This window comes from Pteropus medius, unplaced genomic scaffold (assembly GCF_902729225.1).
Source record: "Pteropus medius unplaced genomic scaffold, Ma_sr-lr_union100, whole genome shotgun sequence".
Taxonomy (NCBI): Eukaryota; Metazoa; Chordata; class Mammalia; order Chiroptera; family Pteropodidae; genus Pteropus; species Pteropus medius.
The window spans coordinates 9,024,139-9,046,670 of record NW_024352787.1 but is presented as its reverse complement, the minus strand read 5'-3'; the positions used below and the strand labels follow the sequence as shown (position 1 = coordinate 9,046,670).

The window sequence follows — 22,532 nt, the reverse complement described above, 5'->3', positions numbered from 1 at the left end:
ACCCAACACTTCAAAACAAAGAAAGAAGGAATACAAAGGTGGTGATATGGAGAAATACAGTTCTAGGTTATTAATCTTGGTTTCACAAAACAAAGTTCCCACTTCTTTTGTTAATATCTCATATATGTGCCGAAATGTTTTTCTTTCTGACAATAGTTCTTGCCATTAAGAAATGTAAAAGTCACCTTATAGTGTTGAATTTTCAAACAAAGTAGTAAATTAGATGATGACACAAGATTTACCGTGTGTGTGTGCTCTTGTCAGTTCATGCAAATCTTCAGCTGGAGCGTGTGAGAGGCACATTAATTACAATGGATACAGGAATAATGTTTCTGCAGCTGCAGCAGTTTTGATATTTGCAGACTCCAGCGCACTCCATCTCTAATTTCACTGGCAACTTGCAAAAACCAGCAGAACTACACTTATAAACAAAAGTCTGCATGATAATTTATCTCCTATTGACTTCAGAGAAGTCTTCTCATTTGGAATGATAAGACATTTATAATTATGAACTAAGATCTAAGGCTTAGCTGATGAAACAATGAAAGACATGTTTCTTGCCTCTTTTTCTCATTTACATTGCACATATTTATAGGTGGTAATATGTATGTTTGTACATCTATACAAGTAAACTATTCATTGAGCATTTACAAGGCCACGTGACAATCTGTAGGAATATGCACCAATACTCTATACAGATATTTAATCCAGGGAGTATTATTTGTTTTAACAGAAACATTTACCTTTCCTCATACATTTTCCAACTATCTTATCCTCCTTAGACTTTTCTTTTTGTTCGTTATGATTTGGGATTGACATGCTCTTATTTTGGGAGTGGGTTAAAATATCAAAAATGAGAAACCATCAAATCAGTGAAGATTAAGTTATTGACTTCTCTGAAATGTGTCTAATAAACAGAGATTAGAATCTTATGGCATGCCTAAATGGCACCCAGGCCAATTTTCTATGGTATATGCACACAAAAGAGATCAAGTGTCATTTTAGCTACTAGTCTACCAACAGAATAAGAGCTGTTAACATGGCAACACGATTCTGAAAATTTTCTGATTATTGCCTTTAAATAATATTTAAACTACTTAAATATCATTAATCATTAGAGAAATGGAAATTGAAACTACAATGAGACATGACCTCACACTTGTCAAAATGGCTATCATCAATAACTTCACTGTTAGAGGGATTGCAAATTGGTGCAGCCACTATGGAAAACAGTTTGGGGGTTCCTCAAAAAATTAAAAACAGAACTACTTAATGACCCAGTAATTTTACTTTTGGGTATTTGTCCAAAGAAATCCAAAACACTAATTCAAAAAGATATATGCACTTCTATGTTCACTGCAGCGCTATTTACAATAGCCAAGATATGGAAGCAACCTAAGTGCCCATCAATAGACGACTGGATAAGGAAGATGTGGTACACATATACAATGGAATATTATTTGGCCATAAAAAAGAATGAACTCATATCATTAGTGACAACATGAATGGACCTAGAGGGTATTATGCTAAGTGAAGTAAGTCAGACAGAGAAAGACAAATACCATATGATCTCAGTTATATGTGAAATCTGAAGAATAAAATAAATGAACAAACAAAACAGAAACAAGCTCATAAAAACATAGAGCAAACTGATGGTTGCTAGATGGGATGGAGTTTGGGGGGCTAGGCAAAAAGGTGAAGGGCTTAAGAAGTACAAATTGATAGTTACCAAATAGTCACAGGAGTGTGAAGTACAGCATAGGGAATATAGTCAATAATATTTTAATAACTATGTATAGTGCTAGGTGGGTACTAGACTGAGAGGATAACTTCATAAGTTATATAAATGTCTAACCATGATGCTGTACACATGAAACTAATATAAAATAATATTGAATGTCAACAGTAGTCGAAAAAATCTATTTAAGGAAGCAAGAGTTGTTTTATTGTCAAGTGTTCAATGCAGAATTAGTTCATTTCCAGGGTGAATATCCTAAGCTATTTAGAGATATTTTTCATGTATTTATTACTCCCAGAATACTAAAGCTTCCTTCAATTTATTGGAAGATAGTCTTATAAATGTTAATAATGGCTATTATTAACAATTTTGAGCGATTCTATAAGTCTTGTCCTTTTCTAAGTACTTTATATGTAATAACTCAGCTGATGCAATGTATAGTTAGGTTAAAAGAGACAAAGAAAATTCTTAAATAATTCTATAAAGGGAATATAAATAATTACTGAGGAATCTATGATTATTACAGCAAATATTATGGCTCCATAGTAATCATGTAAGCAAATTAGTGCTGTACAGAAAGATTCATTCAGCTGTTCAATTAACAAGTTGAATAACTGCCTTACATCTGATAATAAACTAAGTCTTGGGGGTCAAGATTTGGTTTATTAATGATCAGATCAGACCCAGGCCCTGACCTCAGAGAGTTCATAATCAGGTACAGAGAGGGGGGCTTGGAAAATAGCAAGAGTTTACAGTTCAGCTGGGGGAGGGGACAGGTAAAAATAAGTACATGTTGTAAGAAGCAAATTGTTTCCTGATAAACCAAAGGCTCAGTTCCGTTAGTTAAGGAAGAGAGAGGAGTAGGAACTGAGCAAATTTGGCATTGTCTACAAGAACACGTGTGCCAGTTCAGACACCAGAATCTGGTAAATACTTGTATCTATGTGGATATCTTTGGGTCATTGATAAACAAGGGAATTGATGATCCTGGCCCCAGACCTAAAAAGTTAAAATAAGAACTTCTCAAATGCATTTCAATACCTTTATTTCAAACGTGTCTAACTTAAGCTGGACACCTTTCACTAATGTACTGACAATCAATGACCTCCTCTCGGAGCAGGTTTAAAAAGATAATTTTAACGCTATAATCTCCAGTCTATTTCCATTAAACTTAAATAATAAGCTTTCAGATTTTTAAAATGCCAACTTCATACCCAGTAAGGGTACTCTGATGTAACATCCCTGGTGTTACAATGTCGAGCCCGTCTGAATTCTGCTTATAGGCTGAATGGAGGCCCCACCCACTTCCTCCTTGAGCTCCTAAGAGGGCCAGTGAACCTGTACTGCAAATTAATATGAAGCTTTTGTGCAGAATAACTTAAAAATTACAGTGATAGAAGTTAATGGATTTAAGTGTATTGACTTCCATGACATTAATAGGTATAATAGTCATGCATATTGTACTCAATTACTGTATGACATATCCAAATAGATATCAATACTGAACCTAGAAAGAAATATTAAAGCAGCAAACTGCTATATTTAGTAGTTATGTCTTCTCCAGTGAGTATTTAGCTAGACTGCGGTTTTAAGTGAAGAGGGCATAAAGAGCACTGTACAAGGCATTTACAAAAGGAGAAAAAAGAGGTACTGCAATAGCATTTATTTCGGTTACAAAGGCCTCTTTTTAAAACTAAATAAGTTATTGATAAAGCATAGCATGATTTTAAGAACTGGTGCAACAATTTCTTTTTTATCCTTTCAAGTGGTTTGATTTGTAGCCAAAATCAAGTATTTTGTAGATCATGGCACCTGTATCACCTAAATATAATCGTAAAAGGAGGATAATGGGTAGAAAGTGTTTAGTGTGGCACTCACTCTTGCTGTGAGAAGCCTGTTATCGATCTGAAAGACACATCACTAGCAGAGAGATATTAGGTATTTGAACAAAATGAAGTGAGGTTTTGAAATTTAGGTGCATTTGGAAAGAATCAAGAGTAAATATATTAACAAGCTAAACAAGCAGTTCATTTCTTCTCTACTGAAGATATTAGTATTGGTTAGTTGGCTAGAAATTCAATTCTACTTTTTGGCTTTTATAGAGCATGAGATGTTTTCTTGTAACATCTAAAGTTCATAAATGTCTAAAAAAGCCAAAAGATCAAGGGATTATTTAGAAAATTATTTAACATGAATCTGAGTCTGAATATTTTGCTAGGTCTTACAAACTGAATTGCCATAACCACCTCCTTTATTTTTATCAGAAAGAGCTAGAGACCTGGTGATTTTACTGCTCATCATCTCTGGATGTAATTTTATTTATTCACACTATGATAGAAAATTAGAAGGCAACAAATTATCAACACTCTGTTCCAGAAGACTGTAAGAAGGTAGAGTGCTCATGAAAGTAAAAGATAATTTTCTCAGGGAAGTTTGAATAAACACATGGAATTCAGAAATGGAGAAGCCACAGAAAGAATTCTGCAGTAGATAAAAGATTGCTTGAAATCTTTTGCCACTTTTCTCATCAAAACATGGGGCCTAGTTTCCCTCCCTTTGAATCTGGACTGACCTGTGATTTGCTTTGATCAGTAGAAGGGGTGGAAGTGATGCTGTTCCAGGCTAAGCTGTTCCAGGCTATGCCGTAAGAGGCTTTATAGCTTTCTCTTTTGCTCTCTTGGAATCCTAAGCCACCATGTAAAGTGATCCAGCCACCTTGTTGTTGAGACCATGTGGAGAGAGAGAAGCCTCGTTGGCCCTCAGGAATCCCATCCTTCCTAGCTCAGGCATCAATGTGAGTGAAGCCACCTTGCATATCGTAGCCCCAGGAGAAGACTAGAAGACTGTTCTAGATGACTAGTCTAGATGACTACAGCTACGTAAGAGTTCCAATGTGAGCCTTGTAGGTGAGAACAACCCACCTGATCCCAAGCAAGAATGTGGAATCATTAGCAAACATTTGATTGTTCTTTTAAATCACTGAGTTTTGATGTGGTTTGCTATGCAACAATAGAAAAATAAACAGACACTTCAAATAATAGAAAAATTACATTTCTCTGATTAGTTCATTTGCTTCTGGCAATCAACAGAACCATCTAAATAGTTTGCACCCTCTAAATGTGAACACTTGGCTGTGGAGATGGGTTGTGAACTAGCTGGTACATTAAGACATTTTTATAATTCAGCCAGTCAGTAAGAGAGCAGTCATAGGGAGAGACCTATGCAGTGTGTGCTCGAAATTCAAAAAGAAGTCTGCTCTGGATATAAGTTAATTATGAGGTAGTGGGAAAACAAGACACAAGAAACATTTTTAAATTACTGCTTAGGCTTTCTCATATGTAGCTCTTTCTTAGGAGATGTTTAATTAACAACCATGGAATGTTATGGAACTGCTAAAGAGCTAATAATAGTTAGGGAGGACTAAAGAACTTTGGGGTAGGGTGAGGTGGAAAACCATTGGGTGACCATTAACTAAAGAATCAGTACTAACCAGCCAGCCTTAAGAGGGGCAATAACTGTCACTTTGAGAGTAGAGTAGTCATCTGCCTGTATAGTACTCACAGCCTCGAGTAAATTTTGCTGTTCCCTAAAGAGCAAAAGGGCAACTATGAATTCAGATAATGTAATTATGGGATAGAGTATCTCAAAACTGTTAAAATTCCTGAAGAATGATAAATTTCTCAGAGTTCAATGTCCTAAGCTGATATGAAAGATGAACATAGGATTAATTAGCTTTGTTCTATTTGGTAGATGGCCATAGGCCCTACTTCAAAGGTTAGTCCCCAGGAATATTCATAAACACTTCTTTAAAGCAATTCTGAGCATAGGGTTGGTTGAGAGAGGCACAGGATAGGATGGAGAATGTTTGTAGGCTGTGGGAAAGATGTTTTCTTTCTTTTTTTTTTTAATTTACTTTTTTTATAGTGACATTGGTTAATGAAATCCAGTAAGCTCCAGCTGTACAATTTAACAGTAAGGCATATATATATTTACACTGTGTGTTAATGTCCCAGTCAGATTTAGATTTCCTTCTGTCACCACATATTTGATCCCCTTTACCCCATCTGCCTCCCCTCCCCCTTCTCCTCTCCCTTCTGGTAACCACTAGTCTATAATCCATGTCCATGAGTCTCTGTTTGTTTGTCCTGTTCGTTTGTTGCTTTCAGGTTTATATCCCACATATAAGTGATATCATGTGGTATTCACTTTTTCTGTCTGGCTTATTTCACTTAGCATGATTATCTCGAAGTCCATCCATGTTGTTGTAATTCATCTCTTCTTATGGCTGAGTAATATTCCATTGTATATATGTACAACAGCTTCTTTAGTCAATCATCTATTGTAGGACACTTTGGTTGTTCCATGTCCTGGCCACTGTGAATAATGCTGCTATGAACATTGGTGTGCAAATAAAAAGATATCTTTTTGCTACCACTACCTGTAGTGGTTCTCAAAGTTCAGTGAGCATAATAGTGCAGGTTCTAAGACTTCTAGTTCAAAATGACAGACTAAACACAGATGGCTATCTGCTTTAACAAGAACTTTAAAATGAGTAAACACAAAGCAATGAAGAAAACTTGAGAGAAGCCATGTTCTGACACAGATAGAGGCTGTTATAAAAAAAGACAGCTCAAGAAATTTTAGAATTAAGAAAAGTGAATAAAAGCATGATAACTGATGTTTCATAGCTTTGGAATATCTATATCTATATCTATATCTTAGAAAGAAATGTCTCATTTCTTTCTAAGAGGAAGTACTATAAATATAGGTCATGTCTAGAGCTGAGGTTGGCAAACTATAGTCCACGAAGAAAACCTGCAGCTGCTTGTATTTGTAAATAGTTTTACTGGAACACAATCATATCCACTTGTTTACATGTTGCCTATAGCTTCTTTCATGACAACAGAGTTAAATAGATAAGACAGAGACCACCTGGTCAACAAAGTCTAAAATATTTGCTATTGACCCTTTACAAAAAGAGTCTGCTGACTCCTGTACTAGTGTGTTTTTGGAGGGAAGGGGAAAATGGACAAGGGAGACTCTAAGTTGCTTTGCAGAATCCCAAAAAGGCTTGGGATTAGAAAATAGCTGACGCAAATATGCAGAAGATCTGCCCTGCAACACCTGCATGCAGAATTCCCACCACCTACCCCGAGTCAGAAGATGAGGGCGTCTCAAAAAAAAATGGCCCCACTTAAGAGACTTTCATATTCTGTCCCTGCCTAACAACCACCGGTAAAATCTGACCTATTTTCAAACTCTGCTACACATGTAGAACTCCCAAGCAACTCTTCAGTGTTTCATTTTTAAATATGGACAATCGCAGATCATAAGACATATGATAGGACTATGCTCTGGTAAAATGTGCATCCATGAAAAAAGATGATATGTATATGGATAACAGTGGACTCTGTTTGGGGGAAACATAATGGAAAGTTTCCAAGTGTCAGCTGTACAACCAACATGGATAATAGTAGGAGGGCAAAGGATGCCCAGAAAATAAAAAGACCTTTAAAGAAACTAAAATAATGGTTCCTTGGAGGCGGGGGGTGGGGACAGGGAGGGGAAGCATTATTTTAAAAGATATTGCCAAACAAATAAAATAAAAAGTGAAGTTCCACCAATTTATTTTAGGGGAAAATGTATCAATGGTATACCATTGGGTCAGTGAATAAATACGAAGCCCTGTTAATGCAAAAACTGTACAAATTTTACTAAAATTAGTTGTGAAACTCTATTGGGAGAATGTGGGAGGGCAAATGGGGGATGAGAGAACTAAAGCCTCATTTCTTTCTAAGAGGAAGTACTATAAATATAGGTCATGTCTAAAACTGTTAAATCAAGACAGTATAAACACATTAGTTAGAGGTCTGAAGGTAGTTACCAAAGGAAACACCTAAAAGAATACAAACTGATCGAGTGCCTCTGGGATATGGGTCTGGAGGGTAGGAAGGGACAGGGCAGGAAATATTTTCTGCATTATAAATATTTTGATGCTTTTTTCCCCATGTGCATGTATTGATTTGACAATTTTAAATAGTAGGTAAATGCACATTCCCAAAAACAAGTTTCAGAAATTTGGAATCAGTAGGTTTAGGGGCATAGGAATCTGCATCTTTAAAAAGACCCCCTGTGATTCTGACAAATTTATCCTGGTGCCCCTGCTTTTAGAAACACAAATAAAGAGGCAGCAACCAGTAAAAGAGCAGCAACATCGATCTGCCAAGTGGAGAAATACTGGGGCTGTAGAATGTCAGGGTGTTGGTCTCCCAGACAGCTTTCTACCATTTTACTAATAAAATGAATAAATATTAGGAGGAGGCACAAACAAACTAACAGATTGTAAGTAACCTCATAATTCAACACCTGTCTATAGGAGAACTTCATAGATAGGTCAGCTTTTCTCCCCTTTATATTTGTTGAAAACCAAAAGCCTTGATTCAAAAATTAGCCTGAGGAAAAACATAAAACACTATGTAACCAAGGAAGCTTTTGAACTGAAAGATGTTAGATAAACTCTCTCTCAGGCTCTGTGGTTTCTATGTAAACCATGTTACATCAATTTTTAAAATAGTTTGATTTTGATTTTTAAAATAGTTTAAAGAATGTTATCAGGATCTCTGGTGCTTACAAACAATTGCTAGGACATGTAGAGTACTTAATAATCAGAAGTCGGACGTATCTGGGCACTACGGTAGTTCCTTCTAAAAGGCTTCTCTGGAACACTATAGGACCATGGGGAATCGGCTCAATTAGTTGTCAAAAAGCAGCCATGGGCACCATGTTCTCATTTTCTCCTGTTCTCTAATCCCTTCCAGGACTCCACGGTGCTGACTGTAGAAGGAAGAATCCCCATTCTGCCTTTGTTTTTACTGTCAGGACTCTACATCACCTTTTTAGCACAGTGGGATTTCCTTTGTGTCCACACAAATTATTGACATCTCTTTCCCTAAATTAGACATAACCTAGAGCTACAAAAAGTTGATTAAAATGTTTTTATGCTTATTTCAATGTCAGATGAGACTGCTCACCTTTTAAATACTAATGATTTGTTTATATCTGTAGTGTCTATTAATTTTATTAAGTTTTCAGGTTCATTTATAGATGAAATCATTACAAAAAAGGAAATTAACTTTGTCCCTAACATGTATTTCTCTTTTTTCGTTTCATCTGGAAACTGGAAAGCTGATTTGTTTTTGCTTCAGTAGTAAGTGATTGGTCCAATTACACTGACTATGCTATACTGTAATAGTGGAATTTGTCTAATTGAAATTTCACTTCTTAATTTCTAAGAGTATGCATTCATCATCCATCGATCCCATACTTATTGAGCACCGGCTATTTGCCTGGAAATTTTAGGTTTTAGGGACACACAAATAAAGAAAACTTCAGTCAGAGTAAAATTCTGCCTAATTGGTTGAAAATTTATACGAGAAAGATTTTATAGATAGATATGTGATGTGTGCATTTATGATATTTATGTGTTTTATTTGAAGATATATGACTATATAGTATTCTTTGATGTTTGTCTAAATAGTTATGGTTATCATTTTTCTCAAAACCTCCTAGGAACGCCTACTGATATATTAATGTACACTGTGATGGCGTATGAATCTTTTCTGAGTTGGTCCCCACTACTGTGCCTTTGCATATACCATTTGCTCTTCCTATAGCTTTCCTCACTTGCCCACCCAGCAAATGCCTGCTCATCACTGAAAAGTCCGTCAGGCATTACCTTCTCCATGAGCCCTTCCCCAAGCATTTCCCAATAGAATTGATCACCCTTTCCTCTGTACTATTTATAAACTTTGTACATTTTTTTATTATTGCATTGATATAAATATTCATTAACATATCACCCATTATTTCTATACTGTAAGCTTCTTGATGATAAAAATATTTATCTCTTCAGTTTCGCATTCCTAATAATTATCAGAATGCCTGGCACATATGCACGTTCACGAAATGTGAACTAAACAGAGGAGCCGTTCTATTGTCACTTGTGGAATGCCACAGAAATCTGTTTCATTTCATTTTAAATTATCTCTAAATTAAAAATAAACATTTAAATATTTTTGAATATTTAGCAAACAGATTTCAACATTTTATTAAATTATTTTCTGATGAGAGAAATTCCCATCCTTATAAAAGCCTAATAAAATTCTATAGTTAGGAACACACTTTTCTTTTTAAAAATTTCTGTTGCTCACTCCCCCCACTCTTTAGACTGTGTCAACAGCATGGTTATTATAGACTCATCCTATTTACATTATGTTACAATACCGAGTTTATATATCCAAGGCCCCTCCTAGACATAAACTTCTTGAGAGCTGCACCCTTGTCATGTCTATTTTTGTAATCCTGGTGAACAGCAACGACTGTGAAAGAGAAGAGCTTAACAGGTGTTTCTTGAATTAATAAACAGAAGAATACATAGGAAACAGTGAATAGAATTAAATCCTAGGTTCTTCTGTCTCTATTAGGACCCGTTTTGTGATTATCTTGAAGAAATCTCTTACATTCTACATAAAACTTTGACTCTGTTGTTGAATAAGGGACTGTGTGGCATGACACATTAGGAAAATGAGTGGGAAAGGAGAAAGCTTAGCTGTACAAATATTTTATTTTGGCTTTTAAGTTTACACTTAAAGAAGTCTTCTCTAGTTTTGAAATATGAAATAGGGGGTTGGGTCAGAGAAAAAATAACTGGATTTTTTTATTACAAAAAGAAATATGTGTAAAAAACATTTCGCTGAAATTCAAAAGCTTTGGGAATCTTTCCCCCTCTGCTACGATGGCATTAATTCCATAATTTCCTCTTATTCTAACTGTAGACAACAGGAAGATTTTTAGTTGAATCATTTGATGTTTCGCTGTGATTTTTTGTCACCATCAAAGTGTGGATGCCTAGTAAAATATCACCAGATGAAGAGTAGAATTGGACACATTCTAGTTTACTGTTGCAGAAAATTATGTACTCATGTTTTACAACAGTAGTGTTTGAAAAATGTGGTGAGTTAGTTTTGAAACTTCACTCAAGTTTTAAGGATATGTAACATCTATTAAATGTATTATTACTCACTAGAAAGTGGCAGCAGCAAATACCCTCATTAAGTGACCTTGAAAAGAAGTTATTTCTACTGGAGCCATTTAGCAAATGGCAATAAAGCACTCATTACTTTTAAAATTAAAAACCCCAGATGAATACCTGAATTTTATTTTATTTTTTCATACACAAAGCACTTTAAAATCCAAGAAATAACAATTCATAAATATATAGACTATCCAAATATCATAACTTTTTTCAAAAGTAATTCTCTAATTTATGTATTTACCAGACTATTGACTTTAGCAAGTTGATATAACAAATTAAATCAATGTTGTTAAAAATGTGAAATGGTGATATAGTTATTTAAGTGTAGTTACTACAGTTTATAATATTTTGTCTAAGGCATTTCAAATGCAACACTACAAAATTCTTGAATCAGCATTTTAAATACACAAGATCAAATTTGATATCTACTCTTTTTTGTCAGATAAGGAAACCAGTATTTATAAATTATGGAACTAATCCAAGGTCACGGGCTAGGTAGAAGAATTTAAAATTAGACTGCAAAATCAGACTTAGTTCATTACCTTTTTCTTGACCTCTGTGCACCTTTTATATTTTTTTCCCTTAGCAATTTGTCTCTGCATTTCCATGCTAATTTAATTTTGATTATAATTTGATAGACATCCAAGTAACTGCATATGGAAATTAAATTCATAAGGACTAGAGAAAAAATCTTATATTTAAGAACATATGGGCACATACGAACATGAATACCATTTAAAATTTTTTCTATGGTATGAGCATGCATATTTAAATACCTAACCTGGGCAGTTCAGCATGAGAATATTATAAAATTAATACAGATTAAAAAATATCAGTGGCTGAATATAAGCTAGAAAAGTAAAAAATGTTAATCACATCCCTAAGAAGAAACTCTAGAAATAAATTAGAAAAGTGTCAATCTCAAGAGCCCACTGAGTCCAGCAAATAGAAAGGGCAGTCTGAAAAATGAGACAAAATATTTAAAGCTATCTTCGAAATACTTTAATTTGATACTTTTAAATGTAGGAAAACATAATTTGCAGTTTTTCAAAAGTGAAGTGACCTTCAAATTAAAAAAACAGAAAGAAGCTCCACATATTTTCCTCAGAAAAAAAGATGTTGCAAAACAATTTTCTAAGGCACCCAGCGACTTACCCGTTTCCATTTTCCCATCTTGTGCTGCAGGCCCGTCCGGAATCACACTTTTCACCTGCAGAAACTCATCAGGCTCATCTCCACCAATGATGGTAAATCCAAAACCCATATTGCTCTTTTTTAGGGTGGTGCTGAGGAATGTTCCCTTCAACTGGGATGCATCCCGGGTGAAGAGTGGTTTTTCTACATTGGCCAATATAAATTAAAAAAGAAAAAGCACGTTTAAGGCAAGTTCTTACACAGGCAAAGCTAGTCCTGAGCAGCCATCCCCGGGTAAATGTGGGGGTCTCCTATAGCAAATGCAAGCAGGGGGTGACTGCAGGAGCAAAACTCTTAGTATTTCCTACAAACGCAGAGCAGTCCCAAGCATCCAGGAAAAAGTAATAAAGCTGCTTGGTTTGGAGAGATATTTTTTGTCAAGTCAATGTTTCTATTCACTAAAGTAGCCCTTTTAGGTGCTTAAAAAGGCTGAATCAACAGGCTGTCAGCGCCTTCAGATAAAGAGGAACCGCAAATCATCCAGACGCTTCTGGATACATTCCTCTTGTTCTAAGAGTCCAAGAGGTATGTGTCAGTGGCTGGTTCTGCGCAAAACCTTAAAAGAATAGGACTAGCAAACTGAAATAGATGATTTCGCTCTAAAAAGAAAAAAAGCTGTGGAATGTTGCCATCTATTCACATGTCTAAATTGTTTAGAAAGAGTACCTGGATGTGGGACTGGGTTCACTTTTGCTTATATTGTGAGATGGTATAAAATAATCAGATAAATTAATTTCTACTTACCCAATAGTGTTTAGTATACTCTAAAATGTGAGCAAAAGGCAAGCCAATATTTCTAGATATAATTATGAATGTAAAGGTAACACATTTTGTAATAATATGTTAATATATTCTAATCATATACCTAAATAATTTGAACAGAACTAGAATCCACTTGTATAGGTTTGACCACTAATTTGTTATACATATGCTTTTCTAGCTATGATCTATAATAAACATATTCCTAATAATATATTAAGTGCTGTAAAAATAATAATAGTACTAGGAAACAGAATTAATATCTTTTAAATGCTATCTCAGTCAAGTATTTTCTATATATTTTTAGTTGTTAGAGTTTGGTTGATATGACTTGATATTCGTAACAGTCAAACTGTACATGGTAACTTAGTTAAGTATTTTGTATGATACTCCTGCTGTTATATTTTAGGTGTTCTATAATGGACAAATTATAAAATAATGAGTAATACTGAAATTTTACTTTGTCTATTTATATATTACATATATCTTCGTTAAAAATAGAGAAAGCTTCTTTAAAATAAAAATAAAAAAACATAACTTTGTTACCTATGGTTCTTTTATGAAAGTAACGTTTATATTTGGAGAGAAGTTCAACGTGAGACCTTTACATTCATTGTAATTGTGCTGTTGTGTAAGGTGTGAAAATCAGCAGGCAAATCTAGGCCTCCCGACTGCGAAAGCCTCCTTGCTTCCATGAGGAGTAAGAGCCCATGAAGATGTGAAAAGTTTGTGCAGCATCTCATTTCACTGCGTGGCTCTAAGGTGTAGTCAGGTGCAGCAAGCAGCCCCGGACATACCGACAGGCCAGGGCCTCCGGGAGTGGTTGCTCTGATAATATGACAAGTCACTCACGCTGCACGACCTCACTGGGGCAGCGCTGGGATGGACGGATTTGGGCCTAGGTAATGTCGATGAGGAGCTGTCTACTGTCACAAAGGAGAACAAGCCTCATTCTGGTGCTTGGTCTTTTGAGGACAAACTTCTGACTCACTATGCATCTCTGCAGTTTAAAGTACCACTGTCTAAACCCATTAATCTCCACCTGGCAACGTGCTGTAAATTACTGTAACGAACTGCCTGAGGCTTAAACTTCATCTGTGGTTGCTAAATGCATTAGCTTAGAAAAATAGCAAATACTCTGTTAAAGCTAATAGGAGGGTTTGGGGAAAGCCAATCAATTATTTGGAATGGTCCAAGATAAAGACATATTTGGAAGAGCAGGCAGTTTGATAGACAATATTTCCCCTTGAAACATCACATGTTTATAGGTACCAACCTCGGAAACCTGGGGCCTGCAGGGGCTTTGTTCCAAGTTCTGTGTGGGGCATGTTATGCTGCTGTAGCTTCCTTTTTGCTTCCAGGACAGGGTTTTCAAACTGTGTTCTTCTATTTATGTGGCTGAAAAATAAAATTTCAGATTAGGATAACAGCATGGCAAATTCATTTAAGAGGACATACGTATATCTCTATAGAGAGTAGGCGATTAAGAGACACCTTCTGTGATTACAGTCAAATGCCCCACCAGGCATGAAGTCAGGCCTTTGCTGAGACTGGCTGGTGTACAGTACACATGACTGTGCCAACATCAATTTCTCAGTGGCTCTATCATATGTTACTGTCTTTAAATTATGTGTGATTGAGCCAGAAGAACTAGAATGAGTTACTTGCTTTCCAGTCTACTGTGTTAGTTTGAGATGAGTTTGGTGCATTAAAATAAATGGTCAACAAATGAAATACAAAATGATGATGAAGAAGAGTGTCATCTAAGCTTTGCGAAGCCCCTATGAAGTAAGTATAAGGGTACGTTCAATGATTACTCTTATAGCAACCGAAGTCCATGCTTTTTAGCTTCAGACAGATTTGGATTGAAGGGCTGGGATACAGGAGGAAAGACTCCCAGGGATTTTGTGGAAGTTGTAGAGTACTGTAGGACAGTTGATGCTGAGATCAATCATAGTAGAGTATATACTTTCTACACAGTGAGATGATAAACTCATAGATATTAGACACAGAGTGGCTAGAAGTAACTGTAGATCAGCAAAACTAAGGGCTTATAGAATAAGAATTCCTCATAGTATCCTTACAGTATAATGAATTCTTCTATGAAATTTAGAGTTCTCTGTCCATGGAGAGGGCAGAAACCAATGATGCTGCCTAATAACAGTGCCATTTAGTTCTTTCTCTAGGATATAAATGCATCATGAGAAGTCTGGCATATACATTGATTTTGGTTCTTAGTACAAACAGAAATAGGATCATGGATTGAAAGCACGAAGAGGAGAGAGGGATTAGAAGAAGAATGAACAATAACTGAGTACTTTTCTCCATGACAGCTACTATATGTAAATTTCCTCAGTTAAGCCTCATGGCAACAGTCTTGATTTCTAATTATCTCATTTTAAGGCAATGAGACTGACACACAGAAGGCCGAATGACTTGCTCTAAATTACATGCCCAGTTAATGAAACTGGTGTTGACCATGTCTATCTCTGAAATGCATCTCTCATCTACATACCTTCTCTATTCAATGTATAGCTTCGCAATGACAAGTACGTACGTATTTAATGTGTGTGTACACACATACACATCACATACAATCCTCTCACTTTATGTCTTCTAAAATTAGACATCAGAAAAAAGGAGGTAAAAGAAGCAAAATCTCGACAACTGATTTTCTATTAGTATAAATCAGATAATTCCTGGTGAGCCAGCAAAGCAGTTGTCAGAAACATAAGACAATTACAATATCTAATTACTTCCTCATGGGAGGCAGCATAGAGTAGCTGCCTGCCACACAGGCTTTGGAATCAATTAGTCCTGGATTCAAAATCCAGCTCTACCCCTTGATTAGTTGTTTGACTTTAGGCAAGTTATTAAACCTGAACTTTAGTATCATCATCTATTATATGGGCATAATATTTTCTTCCACCTGGGGTGGTTATGAGGATTCAATGAAATAATGAATATTGACACAGAGCTTCAAGCATAGACATGCTCAGTAACTAGCAGCAACTGTCATCATCATGGCCACCACCACCATCCTCTTATCATTACCATCACTGTGACTATTTAGAGTACATAGGAAAGGCTTTTCTGGGGGTGTGGGGCTAACAGCACCAGGATCTTTCTCTCATGTTGCCTTTGGTATAGGCTGTGGTGCTGTTCAGGAAGGGGGTTCCTATGACAATGTTCTTTGGTAATGGAACTCACCGGTATGGGGTTCAAAGTAAATCTGTCTCAGGTAAAATTATTTTCCATTGGAAGTAAATGCTACTATAATGCTCTTGCACACGAAGGAGTCCCCACGATCTGTGGTGTGCAATGAATTATGACATGCGAACTTTCAAAGCTTCTCTGTTCCACAAACTCGGATAGTGTCACTCTATTTCAGAAGGGTCAGCGTTTGAAGTCTCTCGTCACTTTTCTCCATTTTTCCTTATATAATCCTTGAAGTCTTTCTGTTACCTAAAGAAATATTATTCCTGACTTTACCCTTATTTATCTCTGTAGCTTCACCTTTGGCTGCATCACCACGTGCACCCTTTGCTTTGCACCCACTTGGAGCTACTCTAAGCAGCAACACCCTATCAAGCCTCTTATCTTGTCACGTGAGATTCAGTGTATCAATGGTGCAGTACCTGACAACCTGGGTTTGAGGTGGCATCCTGGGCAAATAACTAAACTCTCTAAGCATCAATATCCTCATCCATAAAATGAGGACATTAATATCTACTTCCTGGGGTTGCTGTGAAGAGAAATGATGTTTGCAAAGCATATATACATAGGGAGGACACCATAATTGTAAGATATAGTTATTCTTTATTTCTTTTATTACTAATTGCTGCTGCTGTTATTGTTATTTTCACAATGCTTTCCCCATTGTCCCATAACCTGCCAGCAACATTCCCAGCCTGCATTATGTTCCCTCTGTGGCTCTCACAAAGCCATCAACAGACTTCTGCCAACTTAGTGTATTTTCTTATACCCTGCCTCATCAGTAAGAGGATTTGAAGCACTTTTAAAGAACAACAACAACAATGAAAACAAAATCTGGGTAAAGTTAGTTGATTCTAAGTGGAAGATCGATAGACAAAATTGATAATATAAGGTCCTACTTATTTACTAGAGTTATGTTGCAAATTAGCTTTGAGCTTTCAAGCTGCTAATTCAATAGGGGAGAGAAACCAGTTATATTCTTCAGACTGTTTAAGATAAACCCAAGACAGTTCTGAAGGATATAGTACTCCTGTTACTGAGTCTTATGAGATCATTCTTTCCAGGTCTTGGATAAAGAGGTTTCTGTGATATAGTATATAACGTCATAAATGAAATTTCACAACAATGAATTTATAGGATTATAATAACCTTATGACATTGTGTTTTAATGATTGATTTTCATTTTTAGTTCCTTCTCTAGATTGTACACACCTGTGTGCAGGGTCCATGTATTACTCATCTCTGTATACTAAGCATCAAGCAGAGTGAAAGATAATTTTTTTGTTAAATAACTAAATGATGAGTGTGTGTTTTAGGACTTTTGTTTATAAATATATGGTAGTGATTTTGAGAAAACAAGAAACAGCTTTGAAGTGTACCAAAGTATCAGCTTTCCTCATTTCCTATCTGTTCTATTCCTCTTTTGCTAGGTCATTGTTCATCACATGCATAACTTTATCCTTAGAAAATGCATTATAAGAACTTTCTCAGGGTACATTTACATATACTGTTGGGTTCCTCCAACTTGCCACCTGCATGTAATTATTTCCTTAGAAAAGTCAATATGTAGCCACCTGCTTTATGAACAGAATGTTGAAACTATTCCATTCACCATCAAGTGAGTTTCTAGAGTTCACAGAGAATGAAAATACCAATGAACTAGTCTGGCACAAATAGTGAAAGCTGGGTATGGCTTTAGTATCCTGAGCTAATTGCTACAAAACATTTACATTGTCACAAATGAAGTCATTCATTTAAAACTTAAAATGCTCCAAAGCTTTAAAAGACATATCACAAAGAAATATGATTGTAGCTGAATAAGGAAGCCTTGTCTTCCTTGTGCTTCTAAAATGAATAGTTTCAAGTCCCTATAGAAAGGTTTTGGGGGTCTTATAATGTGAACAAAAGATGTGAATGACAAATGCCATTCTCCTCCTTATTGTTTAGTCTCTGGGACGTAATTACTATTTCATCTAGCTTCTATACAGAAAAAGAATCTGGGATGATACTAAGAGTTCTTACTCCTTAATTATACCTAGTCTATTGTCATATTTTACTAATAGAATCTTTAGGTGTTAGGGGCTAAGGGAATAAGAGGCATATTCTGAAGTGGATATATCCTAACACCATTTTCCCTTTACAAAAAGGAAAGACTATTGATATGAGACACTTCATGTTGGAATTGCAAAGGGCTCAGGATATTCAAGGGTGAGATTCCATCCTTGACTGTCCTACATGTGCCAGTGCTTTGTAGTTCAGGATAAAGCTGTGGAGCTTAAAACAAAAACAAAAACAAAAACAGAGAAGACTTGGACCCACCCTAAATCGAGTGAGGCATAATCTCTGAATGGAGTACAAGCATTGGCATATATTTTTAAAAATCTTTCAAGGTAACTCTAATGTGTAGCTAGGGTTGCAATCCTTTGAGTTAGGGGCTGAGAAAGTTTGAAACAGTAGTTGAATAAGGAGTTTCTTACTTGATAAGATTTATGTAGAAGTCTCTTTTTCTATATGCATCCTTAGGGAGTACTAGGAAATGCTATTTTGCTCCTGAAGAGAAGGCTTGTGCCATCAGAAGTTTCAGAAAGGCACAGAGCAAAGAAAATAGTTGTGGCTGATTGAATGATATGGTGCCAAAGGAAGTTCCAGGTCAGTGCCCTGTTTGGCTGCTACCACCTTCACTGTGACAAGGTGATGGAAGAAATGAAAGAAAAGTCGTACTTCCTGCGCCCATCAGGACACACAGGACAGATCTGCCACGATCTGACCCTCACACTAACCAGAGCTCCCTCCATATTCCAACTTGTCCATTCCACCTTACTTCACCTGGGTTTTTGGAGAGGGACACTTGTAGTGCATAATCAAGAATGATACCTTTTATACCCACTGGCTATTATCCCACGATCTTGACTTTAGTTGATAGTTTAAAAGTGAATCTTTGGGTCAATGTGAGGGAGAGAAGAGAGAAACTTTCAAGTGGAGATTGTGTCACAAGTAAAATATTTCTAAGGTGTTCAGAGTGGCTACACTAACTCTCCGAGGTATGAAGTAGCCAGTGCTCAATAAATATTTGTTGAATAAATGCACAGATGGAAGTAGGCATGCATGAAAGGTGATAGATCTCACTGTTTTCCAGTTTAACTCTGCCATAACATATATATATTGTGGCAGTCAGAACTTTATGTGAAGCTTAGGACAAGCTTATGTGATGTAACAATCTGCATTTGGGTTAAGACCCATGAAACCCTTCAAAACAGAATCTTTCAAGACATTCTTGTGATTGGTGACAAAGTCATTCCACTTTCGTGATGAAAAGATTTAGATGTGAGGAGGTGATAACTAGCAGCTATCCTGTGTTGCGGTCGAAATACACTCATATGGAAAAACACACCATGCTAGGGACAAAATGTGGGAGCACTAAGAGTGAGAAGATTGACTTGGGGTTTTGGGGTTGCAGTTCAAAATGTCATCTGTTCTATGCAAATTTGCTCTTTTGGGGGACTTCCCAAATCTATTTTACTTAAATTTCCTTTTCTTTCTTTCTTTTCTCCTTTTTCTTTTTCTTTTTGAACAATATAATTTTTGAATGGAATCCAAGAGTGTGAATTTCCTGGTTGCTTGGAATCCCCTAGGTTTCCTTTGACCCCCGTTCTGATGTCCACACTGCTGGGTGGTCAGGAAAGTCTGCATATTACCACACTGAGGTATCCTCACATCTGAACTCCTGTACTGCAGCTGCACAAGCAGCCAAACTCATATATCACACCAACCCTGTCTATGTTTTATGCATTCTAATACAAGCTTTGAGAAGTCTCCATAATGTTGGATAAATGGAATAGAAACTGCTTCATGTTTTGGAAACTTAGAGAGGATAATAACCCTATGAGGCTCGTCTGAAGCCAACCCTCTTCGTGGAAGGTGACAGTGTATTAAGAACTTGGTCACTGCAGTCACATTGCTGGCATTCACATCCAAGCCCCACTATATCCTGGGCATGTGACCTTGGGTACATCATTTACTCTCTCTGTATTTCAGAATTTTTCACTGTAAGTTTGGGATAAAAGTAATATCCCTCTTGTAAAAGTTATCGTGCATGTTAAACAAATTGAAATGAGTAAATCACTTAAGAACAGTGCTTGGATGAAGTGTGCAATAAGTGTTATTGTAATTCATCAAATATTTGTTTATCAAATAGTCTTTGTTAGACACAGTGGTAAGAGGTTCAGGAAAGGGCATGGGTCAATCAGATATGTGATCTGGTAGGGGAGATAAAACAGGAACAAAAAGAACTATAAAATAAGGTTTCCATAATACAATGTATACTTTACAATGCTTTGAAAAGCTGAATTTTAGAAGTTCTAAAGACTAATATTTAAAATATACTTGATTTTAAAATATGGGATTTGCATTAATGGAAGATTGAATCTATTGTACTTGAAGTATTAAAAAAAAACAACCAGAATAATTGAATCTTGCCTCTTGAAGATTTTTTTCCCAGTTCTACCAGTTAAGTGTTAATTTCCTTTCTATAAATGTCCATTCATTGTTCCCTACTGTACCTGAGGGGAATGTGAGTGGGAAGATTGAGTCATTTGTGTTATTTTCTCTTGCTCTTCCTGGACAGGAGAGTGTCTAATCTGGCGATACAGTGTCTAACTGGGAGGTGGAATCACAGCTGACTGAGAAGAGTATCCATATATTGGCACTGAAACTCTCACAGTTAAAGAGTCTGTCCTCTACTCCCAATGGGGCTGAGCTTCTGAAATGTGGAGATATTTTCAGATAAATGAGCTCTGTCCCCTCCCCTTCCTGAGTAGTAGTACTAAATTATTTAGTTAATAAGATATTAACCTGTATTATGTATGTTATGTGTATCTTAGGTATAAGAGGAATTCATCACTTAGCCATTACTATTTACCAATTACATGGAAAATTTGATGCTTTGCTCCTAGCAGAAATGGCAATGTACACTGCCACTTAGGTCATGAAGCCCCCAGGACCTACAAGATACATGGACTCATTTTCAAAAATTTCAGAGCCAGTAGGCATGCATTTTAAAATGTTTTTTATCCATCCTTTCTCATTCCTACAAAATATGTCTCCTAAATATTATTGCTGGGTTCAGAAGGAGGTTATTGTAATAAAAGATATTTTTAATCTTTAGCTTCTAGATTGAGCAAAAGTAGTGAGTTAACAACTTAGAAGAAAGATAGAGTTTATCTAGAGGGACACTAAAAGACTCCACTATTTCAAAATCTTTCTGTATTAAGAGACAAGAGAAATAAATCCTCTTCCACTGGTGTTTGCCAATACCATCTGAATGGCTTAAATCCTTTGTCTCATATATGAATTCATGAATCAGTGTACTAGGCACTGGGGAACACAAAGATGAATATGACACAACCCCTTCACAAGAGGGCCCATACACCAATGGGGAGACACACAAGTTGGGTAAACAACCACCTCGATTTGCCTAGGACTAAGGGGTTTCTGAGAGCTTGAAACTTTCAGTTTTAAAATGTGGACAGTCCTGGGTAAATCTGAATCAGTTGGTGATTCTACAATTGGCCTTTGTACTGAAAGGAGGAAAAGACAACTTAGTTTGATGGTGCAGGGAAAGCCTCACAAAGGAAGTGACACTTGAGCAGATTTTAGAAAAACATGTGTATTTTGACAGAAAAAGGAGCATTTTAGAAGACAGTAGTGGATTCAAAGGTGTTCAAGAACCTTGAACTCTGCTTAGCCAGAGTATAGGGCTTGCAAATACATATGCATATGATTACCTAGGGAGGTGGTGTGGAAGCAGGAGGAGTGGGGGAGAGGATGAAAGCTACGAGACTGGAAGGACACATCCAAGTCATGGTATGGGGTTTTTTTTTGTTTCAAAGTCTCTCTATTTCCATCATGACCTTAGTCTGATAGACAGCTGTAGCTTTGAAAGTCTCCATCCTGGAGGATGCACCCTGTTCTTGATTATAAGGATGAGCTTCACTCCATCAACCACATAGGAAAGTTGTGGTACTCCCTAGAACTCTCAATCGTTTCAGCTTCATTTACTGGCTACATCCAATGCACTAGTTATTGTTCTTACCTGGGGCTGTAAAGATGCTCCATAACTATAAAGAATCACATTGTCCGGGGAACTAGACATTACAGTGTCCTGGGAGTGGTGAGAATAATCTGACCTGTAATATACTATATGTTGAACTGAATTGCTATTTCTTAATAAGTTATTTATACATTTTTGAAATGTGAAGTCACAACATAGCCTAAGTCCACTGAACTCTAAAAATATGATTTAGTATTATATACCTGTGCATACATATCACTCATATGTAATGATCAGCATACATAGCTATGGACACAGGCATACTTTGGGGCCTGACTCCAAGGAGAATCAGAAAATTACCAAGGACTCTCAGAACAGTGAGGAATCATAAATACAACATCATGGATGTTGGGGAATATCCAGGAAGGAGCGGGGTCAGGGAAAGAGTGCTAATGAAGGGAAACAGACAAGACTGGGTGTAA

The 22,532-nt window shown here is 36.4% G+C and overlaps 1 protein-coding gene across 2 annotated transcripts in view; it reads right to left on the bottom strand.

Moving 5' to 3' along the window:
* The window catches only part of MAGI2 (membrane associated guanylate kinase, WW and PDZ domain containing 2), a 1,217,785-nt gene that overhangs the window by 255,483 nt on the left and 939,770 nt on the right, over positions 1 to 22,532 (bottom strand). For both annotated transcript variants that reach the window (XM_039849352.1, XM_039849353.1), the window contains exons 8-9: positions 14,062 to 14,183; positions 11,988 to 12,170 (exon numbers count right to left, since the gene is read on the bottom strand). In XM_039849352.1, the coding sequence (XP_039705286.1) occupies positions 11,988 to 12,170; positions 14,062 to 14,183 (305 nt within the window). The remainder of the gene's footprint in view (positions 1 to 11,987; positions 12,171 to 14,061; positions 14,184 to 22,532) is intronic.